Source organism: Tauraco erythrolophus, chromosome 11 (genome assembly GCF_009769465.1).
Source record: "Tauraco erythrolophus isolate bTauEry1 chromosome 11, bTauEry1.pri, whole genome shotgun sequence".
Lineage (NCBI taxonomy): Eukaryota > Metazoa > Chordata > Aves > Musophagiformes > Musophagidae > Tauraco > Tauraco erythrolophus.
This window is the reverse complement of record NC_141475.1, coordinates 12,397,298-12,420,220: the sequence shown is the minus strand read 5'-3', so window position 1 is coordinate 12,420,220 and position 22,923 is coordinate 12,397,298. Positions and strand designations below refer to the sequence as shown.

At 38.7% G+C, this 22,923-nt stretch overlaps 1 protein-coding gene across 13 annotated transcripts in view; it reads left to right on the top strand.

Annotated features, from left to right (window-relative positions):
- The window catches only part of TRIP12 (thyroid hormone receptor interactor 12), an 84,216-nt gene that overhangs the window by 21,923 nt on the left and 39,370 nt on the right, over positions 1-22,923 (top strand). For 10 of the 13 annotated variants that reach the window (XR_015222394.1, XM_086617974.1, XM_086617966.1 and 7 more), the window contains 3 exons: positions 5,792-5,938; positions 15,460-15,585; positions 16,561-17,357. Coding sequence is in view for 12 of the 13 variants with exons in the window: in XM_086617974.1 (XP_086474100.1) it covers positions 5,841-5,938; positions 15,460-15,585; positions 16,561-17,357 (1,021 nt within the window). In the remaining variant the exon portion in view is untranslated. The remainder of the gene's footprint in view (positions 1-5,791; positions 5,939-15,459; positions 15,586-16,560; positions 17,358-22,923) is intronic. The other 3 variants (XM_086617973.1, XM_086617972.1, XM_086617971.1) reach the window with 2 other exon arrangements.

Sequence of the window (22,923 nt, the reverse complement as noted above, 5' to 3'; positions counted from 1 at the left end):
CCTTGATACCTACTTGTCTGTCTTCCAAGCAAAGAGGTAATGTTATAGTACTAGGAAGCTGTAGAATCTTATTTGTCCTGAAGATTTTCATATACGTATTCAACTTGCTCTAGTTAATATGTCTGTGCATGTATTTTTGTGTGTGTAGTTTGTGGTGGTTTTTTCTTCAGCATTGGAGGGAGAGAGTACAAAAAGAATACAGTCCAGCCTAATGTGTGATTCAGTGCAATTTTGTGTGGTTTCTGTATCAAAAGAAGCTAGTATGATACAAGTCACCATGTGAATTTTATATCTAGATGCAGTGCAGCGGGTTCTGCCCTAACTTATGGCTATTAATGGAGAGAAGGTAGAAATGGAAGCAGATAAGAAAATAAGTGATAACTTGCTCATTGTATGTTGGAAGAAAAGCTCGTCATTCCTTAAGGCTCAATGCTTTCATGCAGCTGAATAACCCAGGATTTGCATGAACACACCTGAAATCCATCCACCTTAGAGCACCTTGCAGCTCATGGGATAATATTTTTTTTTTTTCCCTTTATTTGTGTACAGAAATTGTCTATCAGGAAGAAGGGAGGGCTGATGAGAATTTGGGAGATGTCACTGAAATTTTTTCTAGGAAATATTCAGTATGTTGTACCTACACCCTAAATTATTCCATGAACTATTTCTATAAGCACAAGGGATAAGAGACTGCTAAACTGAAAATAAAAGCTTCTGCCTGCATGGAGCTTTGACAGGAAATTTATGTTTGGAGGTGAGGACTGCAGTGGAAAAAGAACTGGGCAGAGTGGATAACTACTGAGTTTGTAGAGTATAGTAAGGAAGAGTATTGTGTCAAAATCAGCTACACAAAACTCAGTTTAAAGCCACTAACTGGATGAAAAAGTCTTAATAATGAATTTCTGAGTCAGCTGGTGAAGTAGTAGAAGTAATTGAATGAGTGCTTGCTTGTAAGGCAAGAAAATAGGTGTGTGTTTGCAGGTGAGTGAGGAGAACCTTGTGAGCAGTGAGCAAAAATGAGGTGCAGCCATGAGATCAGTTTAAAATGAAGTCATGTAGGTCCAAAACAATTCAGCAGTTACTCAACCATATGCAATAAGTTCTTGAGTTTGATTGCAATTAAAGTCTCAACTCATAAATGTGTTGCATGCTTGTATATTTAAAATGTTGCTTCTACCTTAACTAACTAGATATGTCACAGATAATGTTAATTTACTTGATGAGCTTATATGTACATTGAAATGAAGGAATACAAATCTGAAGTCTTAGACTTAACATTTTCTGATAAGTACACTGAACTCTGGGTTCTGGCTGGCAAGATGTGTAACTTACTGGAAGAAAATGTTCTGAACTTGCAAGGCATATAAACATCCTCCTGTCTTTTCCTCCTTCTCCCTCTTTTGCCTAATACTGACTTCAGGGCAGTAAATCTTTGCAGTTTTGAGAAGCTGACTTGCTGCAGCAGCATTAAGTAAAGCACTGTTTTTTGGGCCAAGGTACAAAAGAGAAAGTATGCCAACCAGCGTGCTTAACTCTGAACAGTTAACAGGCATTATAATAGAGTATTGTAGGCAGATGTGCTAGACATGTTGTTAAACATTTAGGAAATTGGAGTGCAAGAGCTGGAAAAATTCTTGTACTACCAAGGATCTGGCAAAGAACTTAGCTACAAACCACCAAAAAAAAAAACCAAACCCAAACAAGTTATAGAGCTTATCCAAATAGATTAAGGAAGCCCTTTTCTTGTGAAAGCGTTTAATTCCGTTTTTACAGGGGCTGTTACCAGTTTGCATTATTACACTATGTTGGAGTGCTTCGATTTACTCATCCTCTTTTCCTCTCTGTAGCTCACATCAGTTCACAGTATCCTTCAGGGAGTGCTTTTGAGTGTTAAGTAGAAGCTGATACAGGCTTGTTCTATAGTTTTGTGTTTCTTCTGTTTGCTTCAAAGATATGGAAGAATGTCAGTCACTTCCTCTTGGCTTTTCCATGAGAGGAAAGGTGAAGGCTTCACTGCAGGTGGTTTTTTATGTTGTATTCCTGTGGAACCTTTCTAGGTAATGTGTTGGCTATACATGAGCTATTATGTTTGAAATAGGTATGTTAGGTCTACAGAAATTAATTCTAGTTGCTTTCCTTACAGTAACAAAGACAACTGTTAATGGTAATTAAACAGTGTTTACTAAAATTCAAGAATACTATGCAAGATAATAATTAGATGCCAGTGCTATTAGATGTCTTCAGAAGATATGTTGTAGGTTTCATTGAAATCCTGGTTTGTAGTATTCATCCTCAATCTAAAGGGTCTGTTCATGAGGACAGCATCTGTGGGCCAGTGCTTTGGTGTCTTTACAGCTAGGAAAACAGAGTTTTGAAACATTAACTAAACCAGCTTACTTGCAGAAAACTTTATGCTAGAAGAGGACCTGAACTTAAAATTCTCAAATGGCAAAGCCTGTTAGCTGCAGCATGGAGATCTGATGTACAGTTGTAGCTTTTTCTTATTGTGAGTGTGGAGAGAAGGTTCAGTGTAGTTGAGGAAATTGTCTTAGAACGTGACAGGAATGCACTGGAGCATTCGGCTGATCTACTGGGTTGCACATCTCCTTTGAGTTCAGGTATCTAACAAGGGGGAAGAATAAGCCAAGTTCTGGGAATGAGGCTTACAGATGGAGGGACAAGTCTGAATGAGAACAGTTCAATTTTAGGAACCTCAGGGCTTTTCTCTTGTCCTTCTAGCATGTGGAAGACACAGTTGTGAACCACTAAAAAAAAAAAATCTATTCCCTACTGGACTTAACTGGGCACATGGTATTGTGTAGTTTCAGATACTTGCGGTGAGACTTAAGTTAATGTTTTGATGTTAAAGATCATAGCTGAATCATGAAGCAGCATTATATTTAAAGGCAAACTGGGAGTCATTTGGTAACACACTACTCAATGTAACTGCACTTCTTATTGTGAGGTTTCAATATAGAAGGTAACTCTGGTCATCATCTTGACTTGACAGATGCTTTGCAGGATAGAACAGCTGCCATTTCATTCTTCTACACAACTGAAAATATCACGCGTATGACAACACGCTGTGCTGCATGACTTCTAAGCACAGACTGCTTAAAGTGGCTGCCTGATCCTGACAGATCAACATTAAACTGAAGTTTTCCCTAGACAGCACCAGGATTGCCCAGGTGATGTTTTGTTCAGCTGCCTCTTCTGCTCTTTTGTGGAGCCCATGCACTGGCCCTAGGTGTGGGAAAGCCTGTGGCTGACCTAGCAGAGCTCTAGAGTGAGCACTACTCCTTGCAGAACAAAACCTGTTGAAATGTATGTTCTTCTTATAGCCAGTACAAGGTGATACAATAGATCTGTGGCAACAGTTTCATAGTATGACTCAGAGTTTGATATTAGTACCCGGTTTCAATCTCAATTGACTTTTATACGGGAGGGAACACTGCTCCGTCCTTTCAGAAAAGGCAAAAAATGTGCCTCCTTGCTGATGTTTATGAAGATTTTTTTTTTTTCATTTGGTGTTTGAATACAGAGAAATAAAGAGAGAATGCACGACAGCATTTGACAGTACCTGTGATGGACTTTAGCTAGACCCCCTGGGTAGTGCTGGAACCTTGGTCAGCTTTCAGCCTGGTTCATGCTAGGAGCATTGTCTTGCATCTGTGGTGTACTCTGCAGAGAATGCTACTGCTTATGGTCTTCTCAACCTGACTAATCTGGCTGCACCAGCAAGCTGGCATAGTTTCCAACTATATAGCAGGCTTTTTCTGCTCCATTGTAAATCTTTTTGTGCTCTAAAGTGTAAAAAAACTGTAGACTCAAGGTGTCATGTATTATTTAAAAGCTTTAAACCTTTCTGCTAGTGGCAATGTCTGCTATGATTAAAGAGTTAGAATAAGAGCAATAATCATGAAGAGGGGAAAGCTCAGCCTCCCCTCTGAGCAGCAGGGTTTACACCTTTCTCAGCTTCCTGATGATCAAGATTTTTAGCTACGAGTTTCATCAAAATACTGTATTTTGCGGGATTGCGTATTATGTGCTCTACTTACATTCTGTCAAGTTCCTAAGTACAAGATAAAAAAAAACAAGGTAAAGACAATGATTTGCTGGTTTATCCCACTTTCTGCTTTTGCTTTGTGCTGCTGTGTTGGACCTCTTAGTGCAAAGAACATGAAAAACTTTCAAAAGATGCTTTTGGCTCCTGTGATGTGGGGATTAGGATGGGGAACAGTTCTTCTGCCTAACTTGTATTCTTATTCTTGGAGCTTATTTAAAATATTTCTGGCATGTAATTGGGAGATTTTAGTACTAGGTTGTATCATTACAGTGTAACAAGACTGAGCAGAATCCTGATCACTAATTTCTTGTGCTATCCAGATGTCTTGATAATATACATGTTCCTTTTGGCATTGTACTAGGTATGTGAGGTAATGGTTTGCTTAATACCATTTTGTGCCTGATTTCTTACGGCTTAAAATAAAATGAAATCATTTAGGATTTTTTTTTAATACTTTTGTTCACTTTTATAGACTCTTTCAGAGGAATAGACAATTACAGCCAAGTATTGCCTGGTTTCAGTGACAATGTCAGGTCTTGAGAGTTATTTTATTGAAGGCATTCAAATTTGATCTGAGCTTTAGTTATCTGCAGCTGAAATGTTTTAAACTTTTTCTTGTCAGACTTTTTCCTTACTGTGCCATAGACAGAATAGGTGCTGAATCAGCATATAGACTATCATGTTCTTAAACTTTGATTATTTTCCTTCTTATGGCTTTTTTTCACCTGTAGATAACTTTTTTTTACCAGATTTCACACAATTGGAAATGGTAGAACTCAGTTCGTGGGTTGTGGTCCTGTTGCTGTGCTCTCTGTATAGAAATACCAATTTGGCACAGGATACAAAAGTTAACTCTGTTCACTGAGGAGCTAAGTGAGGCTTGATCTTGAAATACCTCTGTTTGAGGGCTGCAGCTGGTGTTATGGTAGTCTTCCATAAATAACTACCAAAATAGTATCTGTAGACCTCTAGCAGTTGCAAAGCAATTCCAAAAGTACTGATATAAAGCCATCATATTGATTTTTTTTTTTAAATAATTGTGCACGCTCATTAATTCTTCTATCTCAAATACCTTTTCCCACTAGTTAAGATCTCATGAGCAAGAACTTCTTGCTTATATAGCTAGATCTCTTTTCCTGAATTACTATGTATCTTTCTTTATGCAAATGGAAGTTGCATAAATCTGTAGAGAAAGAAGCTGTTTTAAAAGCATGGGTAGTCAAGTAACTGCTGTAATCTTGAGACTATTGCTGCTTATTCCTGAAACTGGCATTGTCACCTCCCCACAATGAGAGTTACAATACTTAAATATTATTGCTCTCTGTCAAGCATTGAGTTTTACTACTTAGTGTGTTTTCCCTTAATGTTGACAAATACAGGTTCTCCGAAATGGCATTTGTCTCATCTCCTTAAAATAGTTATAGAATCCTTCAGGAAAGAAGCATGTCATCATAGAATAGTTTGAGTTGGAAAGGAATTGGAAAGATCATCTAGTCCAATAGGTCATCTGTACGGTATATATACTGAAAACTGATTGTTGCTCTGTATTGAGGATCTAAATGCTCGAGAAGAATCTTGGTCTGTGTGCCTTTTAACTAAAAATTTGTTTAAAGGTTTTTGTCTTAAGTTTTTGCTTAAACAGTAACATCTTACGTTTGCTTCTTGAGGCATGGCTGTGAGTCTTCATGCCACATGTCTTATAATTATATCTCTCTTGTCTTTCAGTGAATGATAGTGTCTAGAAAGGGTATGTCCCTTCAGGAGAGAGGTGCCAATGTCCAACCGGCCTAATAACAATCCAGGGGGGTCACTGCGACGTTCACAGAGGAACACTGCTGGGGCCCAGCCACAAGACGACGCAGTAGGAGGAAGGTATGACTGTTATCCATAAGTGTTGTAAGGTATAAAAGCAAAATTGATATGATATAATTAGAGAATGAAGTTTTCTACCCTGCAATCCAAGCACTTAAACTTGCGTAAAATCTTTTTGCCCCTAAAATGCTATCTGTACTGTTATTGCATGGGATGAAAACATGGATAACTCACTATTATGCATGTTCAGTAACACATCTATGGATAAAAAGTGTAACTGAGCTATATTCTGCAAGCTACAGGTAGTAACATGCTCCTTCCCTGATGACAAAAATGTTGGGGGGTGGATAGGACAGGGAAACTCTGGTGTGTGGAATCTGGGAAAATCTGTATCCCTGTTAGAGAAGATTGAATAACTGGCACTACTCTGTTCCTGTGCACTGCATGTTAATCTTGTGCAACTTTTGAATCATTTAAGAACAAAAGGTTTGCCATCCTTTAATAAACTTCACTAGCCAGCAAGTGGACCAGGTTGTATTTGTTCTGTAAGTGGTTGCCTCTACAATGCAGAACAAAGAAGATCCTTGACACCTTTCTGTTTATGTTGAGTGTATAATTATTGTCATGCCCTTTAAGGAATTAAGAATCTTCGTCTGAGTTGATTAAGCCTGTATTGATAAGTCATCTTTTAATTTTGTTAAAATATTAGTATAATGAAGAAAGCTTATAGTATCATGGTAGGCAGCATCCGTCTGTATCCTGCTTCCTCAGAGGTGTTACTGGTGCAGTTGTTTGAATATGTGTATTTTGGGCTTAGTTTTTTTTGGTAGAAGAGTATGAAAATACTGCAGGTCAGTGGCACAGAATAAAAAGCTTTTTACTATGATGGAATCAGGCTATAATGTATAATGAAGATGAGGAGTATTTCTTAATATTATAAAGTCAAACTGAGAACAAGGTCACTGTTGAATGGATGAAGGAGGCTAGCCATTCTTCTAAGGAACCTTGCAGGGAATAATTCCATCTGCAAAATGCAGCTTCACTTTTTCTAAACTAGCCTCTGCTGTACAGATAGAAAAGCAGATGATAAACACAGGAGACTTCTGTCCTGGGCTTCTGTGGCATAAGGAGGGGGAAGTTGCTGCCTTATGTAGCTGATTATTTTGCAAGCTGGAATTGTTTTTGGAGAATACTCCTCCATCAACTGAGACATCTCCTTCTTTAACTGGGGCATAGTGAACCATTCATTCTGTTCTGTGCATTCTGTGTTATCTCTGCATCCGAATGGATGTTTAAGTTAGATATTGCCCTACCAACTCTTTCCTTTTATACTGAACTTGACCTGGGGTGAATAACCCTCTCCCTAGGATAAAGAACTAAAGGCGAATTATTTGGGCATGGCGTGGGGGATTCTTCTTCAGGTATCTACTGTTTATTCAGATTTTGTAGCAGAATACCAGGGAGAAGCTCTACAGTGAGTCAAACAAATTGTAGAATTTTAAAGGTAGCACTGTTTCCTTAAATGAAAGTTACTCATCTGGTGTTTTGATGCATTGTGATCTGTTACTTACGCTGCTATCACACAATGATTCAAGATGCAGCTTGTCCTAAATGAACAGATCTCTTCCACCCCTCACCAAATCTGTGTCAGTCAGACAGACTTCCATGAGCAAGAGTGTATTGCACTCCTGAACTATGCGAGACCTTTATCAGAACTAAAGCTCTTTGCTTAAGTAAAAAGATGGAAGATTACAGTTGTCTTTGAAAATGCATACTCTGTAGAACAGGACCTCCCTGCCTTTCCGTCTGTGAACAAGCATTTTTGGCTGGCAAAGCATATAAAAAGGCCTAGATAAAGCATACTGGTTAATATAGACTTTATAATGAATTCAGTTTCTCTTACTGTCTTCTGTATCTCCTCTTTAAGCTGCTGGGCAGAAATGGCTGTTGTACAAGGAACAATATAAGACAGATCTATGATGGTCTTGAAAAATTTGTAGATGAAATGGAAAGAGACAGACTGTCAGATAACAGTCACTTGCTCTCTGTTGCCTGTCTTTGAACACAAACCTTGGAACTCATCTTTCCAAGCATCTAGGATGCAGTGGGTAGTATGTTCCAGTTCTGCTGCTGAATATATAGGAGGATATATAGTTCACAGCTTGATGTACCTTCTTCATCATGCCTTGCTGTACCCTGGTAGTACACACTGCTTTGGCTGCTATATTTAAAAAAACAAACAAACAAACCAAGAAGCAAACAAAAAAATTGCCCCAATCAAACTTATCTTTTCTTACATTAGTTTTTTTTGAGACACTAACTTATTTCCAGTCTCTTTCTCGCATCTGTCATCCATAAAGTGAAACTCTTAAATTTCAACTGTAAATCGTTTAAACAGAATGAACAAACTGTGGAAAGACCGGTTTCAATAATATGCTTATGTTGTGCAAAGCTGTGAACTCAGGATGTATCTATGTTAGTATTTTAGTTGGAGTTGGGAGTGTTTTTTTGAAGCAAATCTGTCATCTCTGCCTGCTGTGCTTTGGCTAACATCATGGAATGGTCTTGGAGCGCTTGAATTGGAATATTTTTGGATGAAACTAAACTGAAAACTGTGCTCTAGGAGAGCAATTAATGCATGCTGGTCACTCGTCATTGTAATCGGATCTGCTTTGAAGTAGAAATCATTGATATGCATAGGTAGTGGACGTACGGCAAGTGTCTTGCTCTACTAATGTTCTGCTGTTGCTCAGCACTACCTGTTGATGTATTTGTACAGGTAGTATGAGATTTTGTTCAGCCACTTTTAGATCCATGTTTCTTAAAAAACAAAACCATTACACAAACACAAAAACCTCAAACCCCACACAAAACAAAAACCCTAGTGTTGTAGAGGGAATTAAGCAGTAATGTTAGCCTGTAGGGGGTTGTTGCTTCACGCCTAAAATTAGCCACGAAGTTTATAAGCAAACTTAAGGGCCCCACCTTCTAAAGTGTTGGAGAAGGTTACTTCACTTTGGTCATAGATATGCAATCCTACCCCTTCGAGCAAGGGCAAGTTCTGATACTGTCTGAACTTGTGTACTTGATTAAATTTCTGCTTTGTATGAGTAGTTTTCTAAATGCTGGAAAACACAGTGGCTTTTTTCTTAAAGCTTTCTTGTGGCTGAAGTGCACACATTTTAAAAATAAAATTGCGACAAAAGCTTGGAAACGTTGCGCAGTTTGTTACTTGTACTGTAATTTCAGACTGATCTGAAGTCTACTAATCTAATGTAAGTGAGTGGTTCTATGGCTGTCGTTAGTATGGCCAAATGGCTTCATAATAGCCTTAACTTTGCCTCTGTCTCTTGTGCTCTGACTGGAATGGACACTATTATAGGCTTAAGTTGAGGAAAGTGTTAAAAAGGAGAGAGGCTGGAGAAATATCACTTCCAAGCTGAAATACTAATGCATGTCTTTCTATAGTCTTTGACCTTTTTGCAGCTTAAAGGTCTTTTGTTAAAACTCTATCAATTTAACTTGCTAAGCGGCTACTGTTCACTTACATGAAGACTTTGGAAATTCCGAACTCTTCTCTAGTCTAGTGTGTAAAACATAAATGCAGAATCTTCTTCCTGTGACATCTAATACTGGCAGATCTGGTTTAACCTGGAAGCAACAATGCAAACCCATTTTCTGAGCTTATTTGATGTCACCCTAGTAACATCAGTATTTGCAGTCAAAATGAGTGGGGGAAGCCTGTGATGTGTTTTCTGCTGGATTTTTACTAGCAATTTCACATTCAACACAGTAACTTGATGTGAGCTTCAAGCGCTTGATTTTTACAGTTGCATTTTTTTAAAAACAAACAATGATACTAGGCTCACAGGCAGTGTAGAAAGATTGTTGCAGCACAAATTGGAAAATAAATTTAGCGAAGCACTAGGATGTGTGCTTTTCTCTAAAAGAAGCAAGGGATGTGCATTTGAAAACAGATGTATGAACTGAACAACAGTTTCCCCTCGGTGTATGCACGTAACCAAACTGACCTTGGTGAAGTTGGACTACTGTGAATCTTCACTTTCTGTTGTCAATGGTGATGTTGAAATAACTTTTTGCTTAGGATGACTTTCTGCTCTTGTGGCTATTACAGTTCTTACTGGCTTTACCAGATTGAAAAGTAGTCAGTGTTATCCTCCAAATTTTAGAATTGCTGTTAACAATGGCACCTTCTTAATTGTACAGCATGGACCTTTGTCTCAACTATCTCTTCCAGCACTTGCCATTGAAGGATGACTGTACAGGTTTGTAAGGAAGCAATAATGATACTAAAGCTTCCTTTTGCTGCAGTAAACCAAAGAGGAGTGGGAAGCAGATGCATTGGGAGCACTCTCTTCATGGAGGCAGGAGGGAGGAGGTGGACGGTACTTACTGTCACTGTATCTGTATGTTGTCACCATGTGTGTTGAAGAGCTGTGCCCTTGTGGCTTAAGTTCCCAGTGATGCCATAGTATTTACTTTGTATGGGAGTGATTTGGAAGTGATACTGTGAGACACACAGTAAGATCTTTTCTGAAAGTGATGCAGTTGACTGTTCCTTTCAGTTGTGAGCAATGTTTCAGTATATTGGTATGGAATAAAGGAAGTGGTCTGATGTACTGGAACTACTTACTAGTACTGCAAAAATTTTCTATTTTTCCTTGGTGACATGAAATGACAGTGGTGCTTATCTTTTAATCAGTATGTTGTCACTCGTCTGAAATCTTTAGGAACAGCAGTATTTAAGTAGAATATCAATTGGACATAAACGACTGCTATAGTGTTGCGGATGTGTATAAAAGTATGATACTTTATACCAGTTTTAAGTTTTCAGAATTCAATGTATATATGTTCTTGTGTATTTGGGATTGAAGGCTAAATGAGAACTAAGTGATCCTTGTTAGAGGAAACTGCTATAAACAGAATCTGGAAAATGCTTTGGACTGACTTTTTTCAAATACTAAAGCAAGAAGAATGCTTTTGTCAGTTATACTGCTTTTGTTCTGGACAGGATTTGGTTTTGGGCCAGTCTTGATAATATGTTAACTGTTAACAGCTTACCTGAGACTTGTGTAAAAACTAAATTTAATATTTGAATAGGTCAGGAAGACAGGTTATTTGTGAGGAGAGAAAGTAGGTTTTATACCCAGTTTATTTCATCTGTGCTATTGCTTTTCTTTTGTTTTAATCTCACTTTTGACAGAGGTAAAAGTGTTTAGTTTTGTAGACATGTTTGGAAGCATTTAATTCCTCACCCTCAGCTGATGAGGAACATGGCTTAGATGAAACATTTTGTTTATCAACTCACTTCAAAAGGTATGGGTTTTTTTAATATGCATAGAGTAACTCTGAGGACAGGTTCTAGTTGGTTCTGCATTATGGTTTTGTAAGGGCTGGCAGTTTCCACAGAGATTGTTTATGTAAACACTGCAAACTAAATGGTGGGTCACTTGTCAACTTCTGTACCTATGTTACTCTAAACTGAGTGTCTGCTTGTGAATTAAAAGGTGTATCAGCAGACAGCTTTGCCCAGTTGAGTGAAGCCTTAGCGTGGGTTACGAAGTAGTCTTTAAGTTGGGGAGTGGGGAGAGAACAAAACCAAACAAACCAAAGAAAAAACCCATGAACAAGACTTCAGGATACAGCAAGTGCTCAGTCTTCCTGACCCTGCACCTGTGAATGGAAATGGGCAAACACAAGCTCATAAATACTTAACATTTTTCATCGTTAATGAGGAACTTAATCTCTCAAAATACTTGTTGATAGAATATTTAAATGAAGCTTCTGAATGAATGGTACATCACTAGAAAAGAATGAAGAGCTAGTAAGTGGGTTAATTATGAGTTAAAAGCCTTGAATTATGGGCAAAAGTACAGGTAGCTTACAACCTTTAACAAGAATCAATCTTCCAGCTGCATAGGTACCTTTCATAGCACTTAGTTCTCAAAGCGTCACTCTTGTTTTAGCTCATCAGACTATTCTAACTACCTTTGTATGTAAGTTAACTTTTAACAAGACCTTAAGTAAGCTGTCACAACCTTAAGTTGTCCCAGTGGTACTTGTTAGTTGGTGTGGTGAAAGATCTTTTAACTTAATTCGGCAGTCTCTCCAAATTGTCAGTTTGCCATCACAGAGATCTTAGAGGAGTTCATGTCATGCTCCTTTTAACTGACATGCTACTGCATGTACAGTTGCTATTATCCTGTGTACCTTCTTCTGCAACACATGCAGGGTGAATGATTAAACTCAAAGAATGAGAAGTGAGATCTTTAAAAATAAAATTAAAAAAAATCCTCATCAGTTTCAACTCCTCATTTGTTATGTTTCTAGTGCAACCTTTCTACTCTGGCTATGACTGTTATTTATACTGATAGTTTGAATAAAGAAAATAAAGCAAATACAAATAGCCTGCATGATACAGTATTCTCAGTCCCCAGGATATGATTGTAGCTTTATTGATCCATGTAAATTGCATACTGATATAAATCACGTTTGAAAAACTTGTAAGAGCCTGAAGGGTTTAAAGGTGGAAGGGGGAAAGCCTGGAAAGTGGAAGCTCTTCAGCGCATGATTTAAGTACTTGATGTTTTGATGTATTGCTTTAGCCATATTTTAGTTGAAAGATCTTCAATTATTTGTGTTCTGTGAGTACTTAAAGTGCTAAGTTGAATTCAGTTCTAATTGAAGTGAAACAAAAATCTTTAAGGGAAAAAATAACCTTTTAAAATATACTTCAGAATAAATGAACCCTGATCAGTTAGCTTACATAAAAAATGAGATTCCTGCCAAGTGTAAATTATGTAATAATTTCTGTTCCTCCCATAATAAAAACATTTCAAGGGGAAAATTAAATTTCATGCCTCAATCTTTTGTTGGGAAAAGGAAAATCCAAATACTTAGTATTAGGTGAAACATTCCCAAGTTTACCTTGATGGAGTTTGCTATTGTGAGCTAAAAGACCTAACTGGTTTATTTCACTTGCTTTTGACAGTAAAAATTATTTCTTTTAGTATGAGAAGTAAAACCAAATTATTGGAGTATGGAGAAGATGCCGTTAATTTAATCTTTTCAGACTGTTATGCTCTTAGAAAGATGAGCCAGAGTGAATGTTTTGAATATGTGCTGTCTGGGTGCATTCTTCTGTTTGAGTAACTGACTAAATGAGAACTCTTCTTCCTCTATTTTCTTGTGAAGTAATCAAGAAAAACAGTCATATTACTGAAGTTTTACCATTTTGATTCTGTAAGCAAATTATTGTGTGGTTATGTCTTAGGTGATTAGATTCATAGATTTCTACGTTGGCAAAGACCTTAGAGATCATCGAGTCCAACCGTCCCTAATCCCCATTAAACCATATCCCTAAGTAGATCATCCACCCTATTCTTAAACACATCCAGGGATGGGGACTCAACCACCTCCCTGGGCAGCCTATTCCAGTGGCTGACAACCCTTTCAGAGAAGAAATACTTCCTAACATCCAACCTGAATCTCCCCTGACTAAGCTTATGCCCATTTCCTCTTGTTCTTTCACCCAACACTAATGTAAAGAGCCCTTCCCCTACCTCCCCACCATCTTTTCTCAAGTATTTGTAGGCTGTAATCAGGTCTCCCCTCAGCCTCCTCTTCTCCAGGCTAAACAGCCCCAACTCCCTCAGCCGCTCCTCAGAAAAGAGGAGGAGGTACATAAAGTACCATAGGCATGGTACTTTTTTTCTGCTAAGGTTTATGTTTAAGTTTCATAGGATCATAGAATGGTTAGGGTTGGAAGGGACCTCAAAGATCATCTAGTTCCAACGCCCTTGCCATGGGCAGAGAAATCCTCCACTACACCAGGTTGCCCAAAGCCTCATCCAGCCTGGCCTTGAACACCTCCAGGGATGGGGCATCCACAACTTCTCTGGGCAACCTGTTCCAGTACCTCACCACCCTCAATGTGAAAATTTTCTTTCTTATATCTAACCTAAATCTGCCCTCTTTCAGTTTGAATCCATTGCCCCTTGTCCTATCACTACATACCCTTGTAAAATGTCCCTCTCCAGTTTTCCTGTAGGCCCCCTTTAGGTACTGGAAAGCTGCTATAAGATCACCCTGGAGCCTTCTCTTCTCCAGGCTGAACAGCCCCAACTCTCTCAGCCTGTCTTCATTCACACTTCTGTTTGTGTTGTCATCTTTGAGGATGGTGAAACTCTTTGCTGAATGGCAGATTTAGCTCTGCCTTTCCTTCTTTTCTGGCATTTCGTTAGAAGCAGCTGTTTGAAAGCTGGAGGAACTCTTCTACCTCTTCCACTTACTCTTTTGGCCTAAACTTTTTGATGTTTGGGGTCGTGGGTTGGAGCAGGACTCTTACATCTGAAGTCTACATTTCTCCTCTTCTTCCATATGATTCAAAGATGTTTGCCTGACTCAACTCAAAGGACAAGATAGCCTAGATTAGTAGCATATAATCAGCAGTTCTTTAACTTTGAAACTCCTCCTTTTAACATTAATACTAGGCTAGTTTGGGGTTTCATAAAGGTTTGTGGTGCTTGGTGTTTCTGTATAGGTAGGATATGAGCAGTAGAGTTTTCCTGGTGACAGCTGAGTTAAAAGTGTGTTTTGTCAAGGGAAGTATAAGTGAGATGTTTCTTGCCTTGGCAATTACTTATATAGTGCTGTTTTAAATGCTGGTGAGCTGTCTCTTCTGAGTCTTGCAGACGGTAATTCTCATTGATTTTGAAAATAGAGATGGAATATGTGAAGATGTAACTTAAGTATTAAACTTAATCTGTGGTATAGTATTATCTTTGTCCTCTGGTCAGAACTTAGACGACTAGCCGTTTTTTGCATGCAGCTGAAAGCTGCTTGGAAGACTGCTTGTAGCTTAGCTATGTGAAATTCATTCCCTTCTCTGGCATCACAGGTTTTTGGTCTCATTTGACTGCCTTAATCAGTAGCATGTACTTCTTCATTCCTCTTATTTCAGCTGTTACCAAACAGCTCTCAATCCTTTGAATTGGTGGATCTGCAGCCAGAAAATACTAGCAGGGTTAAGCTTTCCTACCAAGTGAAACTGGTTGCATTCCTATTCTGAGAATTTGATTTCCTTAAACGGAAAAGCAAAGGGGTAAACTTGTAAACGCTCATAACTGGATAGTCTTAATGCATGGACTCTGGAGGTTGATAAGTATGTATCTTATTTCTGAGGAGAGGTCTTTGGCAGGTGCTCCAGTCTTGTGCCTTACTGTGCTAGCTTAATGCTTAAGTGAATAATTCAGTAATCTTGCACACGAGAAAAATTAGAATTTATCTGCACAACTCAGATGTGAGAAGATGTTTTATTCATTTAAAACACTAAATAATTGTGTGCTTTTACAAAACAGTTACACTGGTAGTGATTTGTAACTGTATCAGTTGATTCTTTTGAAATATCGCTTTAATGTTAGGAGTTGATCTGGAAAGGTTTGAAGCTGTAAACAACTAATATTTGTAAATGGTCCAAAAATAAATAATAATTCCACCTACAGGTTTGTATCTGTGTCTTGGAATCCTGATAGCTTTCTGTTTTGACTTTCTGCTGACAGGTCACACTTAGGGCAGGCAAAACATAAGGCACATAGCCCTCCTGAGAGTAGAAAATCTATTTCAAAGACACCTAAAGTGCAGTCTAATACTACTTCTGAGCAGTCCAAGGGACACTTTTCTAAAAGGTAATTGCACTTTGTATTCATATGTTAACCAGTGTTATCTGCGCTTCTCAACTATGTATAATGCATCTAGTTATACAGAGTTCTTCTAAAATATTCAACTAATAGATTTTAACTAATCTAGGTATTGCATTTGGTGGATATATTTTAATGTTTCATGTTCTGTTTGTGTTTTGTTTTTCTAATTCACCAACTAAGCATTCCATCAGTGATGGGGAGGAAACAATTTCTGCATAACTAGTCCTGGAATACTTGCAAGGTCTTTCTTCCCTTTTCCCGCTTCATGTTGGGGAAGATTGCCCAAGGAGTTCTTAGCAATGTCCAATATTAATTGAAACATGTAATAATATAAAGTTTCCCTGTGTTCAGGGTAATCATCTTGGTCATGCTTTGTCTATTCTTCACATGCTTCTGCTATATACACACTGGAATATTTTTCTATCATGTAGATAAGAATTTTGCCATTTTTTTCTGTGATTCATTATCTCAGTTAAGATTGATGAGAAGCTATCCTTTCATTAAGAACCTTCCTTGAACTAGAATCCAGGTATGACTAGTTATGCATTACCAAACACTCCTTACCCTCTTGTGGAGCTTACATTCTCAAACATTCAGATAATAGTTTCATGGCTTGACTTTTTTTGTTTTCACTCAGTTTGACATCTATAACAAGAGTAATCGGATAGTTAAATCTATCCAAGTTACCTCATATCTTCCTCTTTTTTTAAAAAGCCATGTACTGTGCTTTTATTTTGCAATTTATTTCAGTTTTCATGCTAGCAAAGATTTGCGATATGACTGTTCGCATGCAAGCATGTTTGTTTTTTTCTTGTTTCAATGTAAACTTAATAATCAACAGTGTTTCTTACCTGCAGTTTCCTTTATTGTTAGAGAATGCTGACGTTTGTCTTGTAAAAGTGTTGCAACTGTGAGGTTTCCCGAGTTCAACACTAACCCTGTTCCTGCTTACTTCTACAGAGGCTGTAGTTCATCTGCTGTTTTAATACCACAACAGGAAGATCCAGAGAGAGTCAATACTTCAGAAAAGCAAAAAACGGGGCAAGTGCCTAAGAAAGACAATTCTCGAGGCGTTAAACGCAGTGCTAGTCCAGATTACAGGAGGACCAGTTCTCCCAGCTCTGCTAAAAAGCCCAAAGCACTTCAACACACTGAAACTTCCTTGGAAACTAACAAGCCACATACTAAATCTAAGAGAAGACACTTAGACCAAGAACAGCTGAAGTCTACACAATTGCCATCAACAAGCAAGGCTCACACCAGAAAGGGTGGAGCTGCTGGTAGCTCCCGAAGTCAGAAAAGGAAAAGGACAGAGAATCTGTCTTGTATAAAGAGTGGTTCAGCAGTTGAATCAACTGGCGCTGAAGAGAAGTCAGCAAAACTCACCAAGCTGGCTTCAAAATCGGTGACCTCAGCCAAAGCTGGGTGTAGCACCATCACTGATTCTTCTTCTTCAGCTTCCACATCCTCCTCCTCTTCTGCTGTTGCCTCTGCTTCTACTGTTCCTCAGGGTGCCAGAGTGAAACAGGGAAAGGACCAGAATAAGGCTAGACGTTCCCGTTCTGCATCCAGCCCCAGTCCAAGAAGGAGTAGCAGGGACAAAGAACCAAGTAAAACAGGTGGCTCTTCAAAGTTTGACTGGGCTGCTCGATTCAGCCCAAAAGTCAGTCTCCCGAAAACAAAACTGTCTCTACCAGGCTCTTCTAAGTCAGAGGCATCAAAACCTGGACCTTCAGGACTACAGGCGAAGCTAGCAAGTAAGTCGTTCTTTTGTAGAAGAATAAGCATATATGTTTTGAAGTCAAGCCTTCTAAACAAAATACTTATATTGTTTTCAGGCTTCTTGCGATCTTCCTCAAGATATTAACTTTTAGTATGTTATGCTGTGCTTTTAAGTAAAGCTGTGACTAATACTATTTACAGCTAAAGCAAATGGTCTAAGTACAGAGTTCCATAAGTTTAAGTTGTTTCTGTCTTGCAAATCAATTTTAAAAATAAAATACATGCAAAGTAGTTTGATGTTGTGATGGGGTCATGTACGTTATAAAACTCTCTTGACTGTATTCCTCCTGTCAGATTTTTTTTTCTCATTTTCTTAAGCTTTCTGTCCTGAAGTAGGAAAACTACTGGAAAACAAATAGATAATGTGTGATTTCTTGTTTCAAGCCCACTTTCCTAATTTTTCCTTACTGTGGGAATCTCTCATATTAAGAATAGTAATCTTTTAAACCTGGTATACTTAGTGCCTGGGACATTAAGTCACTTTATCTTTTGAATTATTCCTACAAAATATGTCCTCTGCTGAATTTGAATAGCAGGTACTGTTCTTGGACATTCTTGCTAAGAAATATAGGCTGTCTCAAAGCAGAGCACCTGCTTGCTAGTCTGTGGATATGCTCTGTTACCTTGAACAAAATGCATTATGCTGTCTTTGTGTACTGTATGATTTACTTACAGTATGTATTCTGTAAAACTTAAGTAGTGTGATCCCTAAGCTTACTTACTGTTGTTCCTTCACGTAGACAATCACAAGTAGCATGTCCCAACTGGGACATGTCTATAGCTAATACTAATGCAGGAAATGCATGAAATAAACGAGAGCAACTGAATGTCTTCCTGTATAATCAAAATATATCTAATTGACCTAGCAGGCTTGTTTTGGATAACTTGCACGACTGGAGTATTGATTCTGGAATGACCTAACCTGATTGAGGAGGAATGGCATTGGGGAAAGGGAGAGAGGTTTTACTTAACTTCTCCATGGTTCAAGACTTACTGGGTGATGAATGCCAGAGTAAAAACTCTGAATTTGCACAGGGTGGAGTGAGGGGGATGTGAGTAGAAATCGGGCAAGAATGGAACTGACCAGCAAGTTATTAGCTAAATGTCGTGGTTTAGCCTGGCCAGCAACTAAACACCACGCAAACGCTCACTTACCCTCCCCCATGCCTGGGGGATGGGGAAAAGGGAGGCCTCGTGGGTTGAGATAAGAAGGATTTAATAATAGTAATAATAGAAAATTAATAATGATAAAGTAGTAACTTATGAACATATATAATAAAGTGACAATAATATATATAAAAACAAGTGATGCACCATCTAATTGCTCATCACCCCGTGACCAACGCCTGTTCTGTCCTGGCAAGTGATCCTGAAACAGATAAGTCCCGACACTGCAATCCTGGATGAGCAAGATGCCTGAAAAAGGAGCAAGAGAGCTCCAAGAGTCCCAGAGAGCCCTGAGAAGAAAATTCCAAACTTCCCAGTCAACCCTCATCTATATACTGGGCATGACGTTGCATGATAGGGAATACTTCATTGGCCAATTTAGCCCTTAAGTCTAAGTTCAGATCATAGGTGGAGTTGTGGACCCTTTGTCCTGGCCGTGCTCTCCCCAGCCTGTTGTACTCCTGCACACTGGCAAAAACACGGGAAGCTGAAAGGTCCTTGATGTCTGAGTGCCAACTATAAACATCAGTGCACTGTCAGCATTCTTCTCATAACAAATCCCATACTAAATCTAAAACACAGAGCTATTATAACTACTAAATAGAAAAACTAATTCTGTCACAGCTAAAACCAGGACACTTAAGTCTGTCCTTGTTACAGGCAAGTTTTTAGCAATGAAGAAAAGCAACAGGGAGGGGAGAGAATTTGTGAACAATGAGGAGGTGAAGGCAGAGTGTGATATATGTGACAAGTTACAAAACTTCAAGGAGTGAGGAGAGGAAGGGTGGGATAGCACAACATAAGGGGGGGTTATGCGTTGGGTAGCTTAAACAGCATTGAGAATGAGTCTAAACTGTGTCCACAAAGAATGTACTGAGAAAGCCACCTTGACTAGCTTTAGCTCTGCCATGACCTGAAAGTCATCATTTACAAAAAGATAAACTTAAGTTGAACTAACATATTCAAGTATGTCACAAAACCAAGTTGGTATGGACTATAGCAGGGGTGTGTATGTGTAAAAAGTCACTGGTAAGGGGCACAAAGCTTGTTGAAACACATTTCTAGACTCAATAGAGGTTAAAGTTACTATCTCTAGATGGTGTCCTGATTTGAGGGTGAGGAATAAAGTACTAGCAGGTGATACTAGGAGGTCTAAAATGTCTAATGCCTCTTTATTTTACTGTAGATTACAGCAAAACTTATTCTAATGGTTATTATATTGAATATCATTGGTCAGAGTAAGTGATTATACTGAATATTGCTAAGAGTAAGACCTCAACCTAGAATAGAAGTGTGTGGTGGGTTAGGCTGCTCCGGCAACTATACCCTACACAGTCCCCTCTCACCCTCCCACACCTCAGGGATGAGGGAGAGAATCCAAGAGGAAAAAGAGACCCAAGGGTTGAGATAAGAATAATTTACTACTACCGCTACCTATATATATACACACACAGATATGTACAAGGATAAACATATGCAAATGAGTGATGTACAGTGTAATTGCTCACCACCCCTTGACCGAGGCCCGTCTTGTTACGAAGCTGCAATCCCGAAAACAGATAAAACTCGATACCGCGATCCCAGACGAACGGGAGGCCCTGAGACAGAGAGCGAGAGAGAGAGGAAGCACTCTGAGCACCTGAAAGTGAGAGTCCCGGAAGGGCAGAAGCCCTTCTTTCCGGCTGACTCTCACTTTTATACTGGGCATGACGCTGCATGATATGGAATACTAATTGGCCAATTTGGCCCTCAATCTTAAGTTCAGGTACAAATCGTAAGGAGAGTTGTGGACCCCTTTGTCCAAGCTATACTCCCCCCTTATCCTGTTGTGCTCCTGCACACTGGCAAGAACCTGGCAGCTGAAAAAGTCCGTGAGACCTCAGTGCCAGCTATAAACATCAGTGTGCTATCAGCATTCTTCTCAGAGCGAGCCTCTGAGTAAAACCAAAACACGGAGCTCTTCTAGCTGCTAAAAAGAAGAGCTAATCTTGTCCCAGCTAAAACCAGGACAAAGTGTTAAACTTTGATATTTTCAAATATTCTCAGCCTTTCAAGTAGTCCATTAGAGCTCTTTGACAACAGATTGAAGTGATCCTGGAATCAATAATAACTATTGTTAGCTTAGTCTTTTTTTTTTGAAAAAGAGAAAATAACTTCTCTGCTGTACAGCTTCACTAACTCAAATGTTGGGGCGAATTTGAAATATTTAAACAAAATACATGTTTTGGATAATGCTGAGAAGTTTCAAGAGAATATTAAGAAAATAAAGCTCCGGGGTAGGTTTTTAAGGAAGAATAAGTAAGTTCAGACTTATTTTCTATAGCAGTCTAGTACCCTTAAAGGATAAGGGAGCAGGAGTAGCTGATTTTTCGCACAAATATTAACATTCCATAAGCTTTCTAAAGCAATAAGGCAAAGTGTGATTTAGATTAAATTATTGCCGTTTACACCCCTCTGCCTGGAAACACGTCCTTAGAAGTCATCGTAATCCTATGTAGAAAGCGAAAGCTAAAACTCAGTAGGCTTGTGTAGGGGTGTAATGTGAAACAGATGTTTGAAAAAGTTTGAAACAGGGCTTAGAGAACTAATGGGAGATAAACAAAAAACAAACATGCAAACATAACTCTGTAAGAAGCTGTAAAAACTTCAGGAAAAATGATGAGCGAGTGGTTCTAGGAAGAAAAGTGGGAGGAGAAGGGACATGATTCTGGCTAACATGCAGTCAATCATGTCTATATAAGTGCAGTGCTGTTTACTTTTGGGTATTGCAGTTCAGGAATTACAAGAAGAATTATTAGTTGTGATCTTTGAAAGAAAAACTAGAAGACCTGAGCTGGCTTACTCTTCAGTAGAGAAGAATGAGGAGAGACATGGTTGCCATTTTTGCAGAAGCTTTTAATGTATTGGAGGGGAATACCCTAAGGTTTCTTGTCCAGTCCTCACAGGATAATTAATAGGTGTTAAATGCGGCCAAGGTGACTTTCAGAGTTTTCAGCTACACAGTAGTCTGTGTAACTGAGCAGTGACATCACCGAAAAACAGCTATAGAATTTGTTGGAAGAATAAAAACAGGCTAGACTGAAGTCTTTTCTCTCTGTTTTTGTAGCTAAGTATTTCTTGTTGGGGCGGTGTGGGGAAATAAAAGCAAGTCTCAGGTTTTGCTCTCTTTATTTGGCTGTTTTCACATCCCTTTCAAGCCCTGTATTTTGTAGGGGCTTTTAAAATGTTGTGAATCAGGTCATCTCACTGATTATGTAACAATATAAAAACAAGCTTAATTATGTCTCCATTATTAGGGAAACCTGTACTGCCCCTTGTTTAGTGTCTTGTGGCCCTTAAGTAGGAAGAAGCTGGGAATGATGGCTGGGACAATGCAGAGAGCAGCATAACTTAGGGTAGCTGTCCTGGGCTGAGAAGTCTCTATCTAATACTTTTAACATCTTGGGGGCTAGAGAGATTATTGGGATACACTGAAAAGCCACATGAATGTGAACACTGAGTGTGAATGGTGTATAACTCCTGTCTTCATGAGATTGGCAGAGGTGATGGAGAAAAGAATCTGAAAATAGCACTTAATTAGTTTATTTGAGATTGTGGGGGACAGTGCTGTCTGTGTGATAGTCGTTAAAGCCTTATGGTTACGGACTTGAGGAAATAAGATGGCTGGCATGGAGATACTTGGTTTAATTGTAGCGATGGGCTGTGTGGGATTATAATCAATATCATGTGGATATCTGGGTTGGTACTGAGGGAGGGCAATAGTGGACTATTGGAATGACAGGAAGTCATCTTGCCTTCCCCTGCCATAGCTAATCTCACTTTATCTTTATTGTGTGAGGAGAGCAGCCCAACACAGGAGCCACTCTGAAGTCTAAACTCCCAGTCCTAACAAGTAAATATCTACTGTTTATCTTTCCGAACTGCAAATAAAGGGCTTTCTGGGTTTATGGACTGTGAAGGTTTGGCCAACTTTGTTTTGGCTTGGGTAATACACTCAGACTTAAATGAATGCAGTACAGCTGCATTCAGAACTTGTTTCTCTCACACAAGAAAAAATGCCTTTAAAAAAAAAAACACAACTGGTAAACACACTTAAACGTGAAGATGTTCTTAAGATTTTTTTTTTTTTTTATTTGTGTTAGGCTGTACTGTTTCAGGTTTAGCCTGTTTGGGTCTATTTTTCTTCAGAGTCATTAACATGAGTGTTTGGCATGCAAATAGGATGATGTCAGGGCATAAGCAATATTATCTGTTCTCTGTAAGGAAGCCTATGCCTCTGCTTTAATTCTGAAGTTTACATCTGAAGGTTTTGCAGTTGTTGAATATGAACTGCTTAAATGTAATTTTCTTTTGATTTACTGAAAGTACATCTCT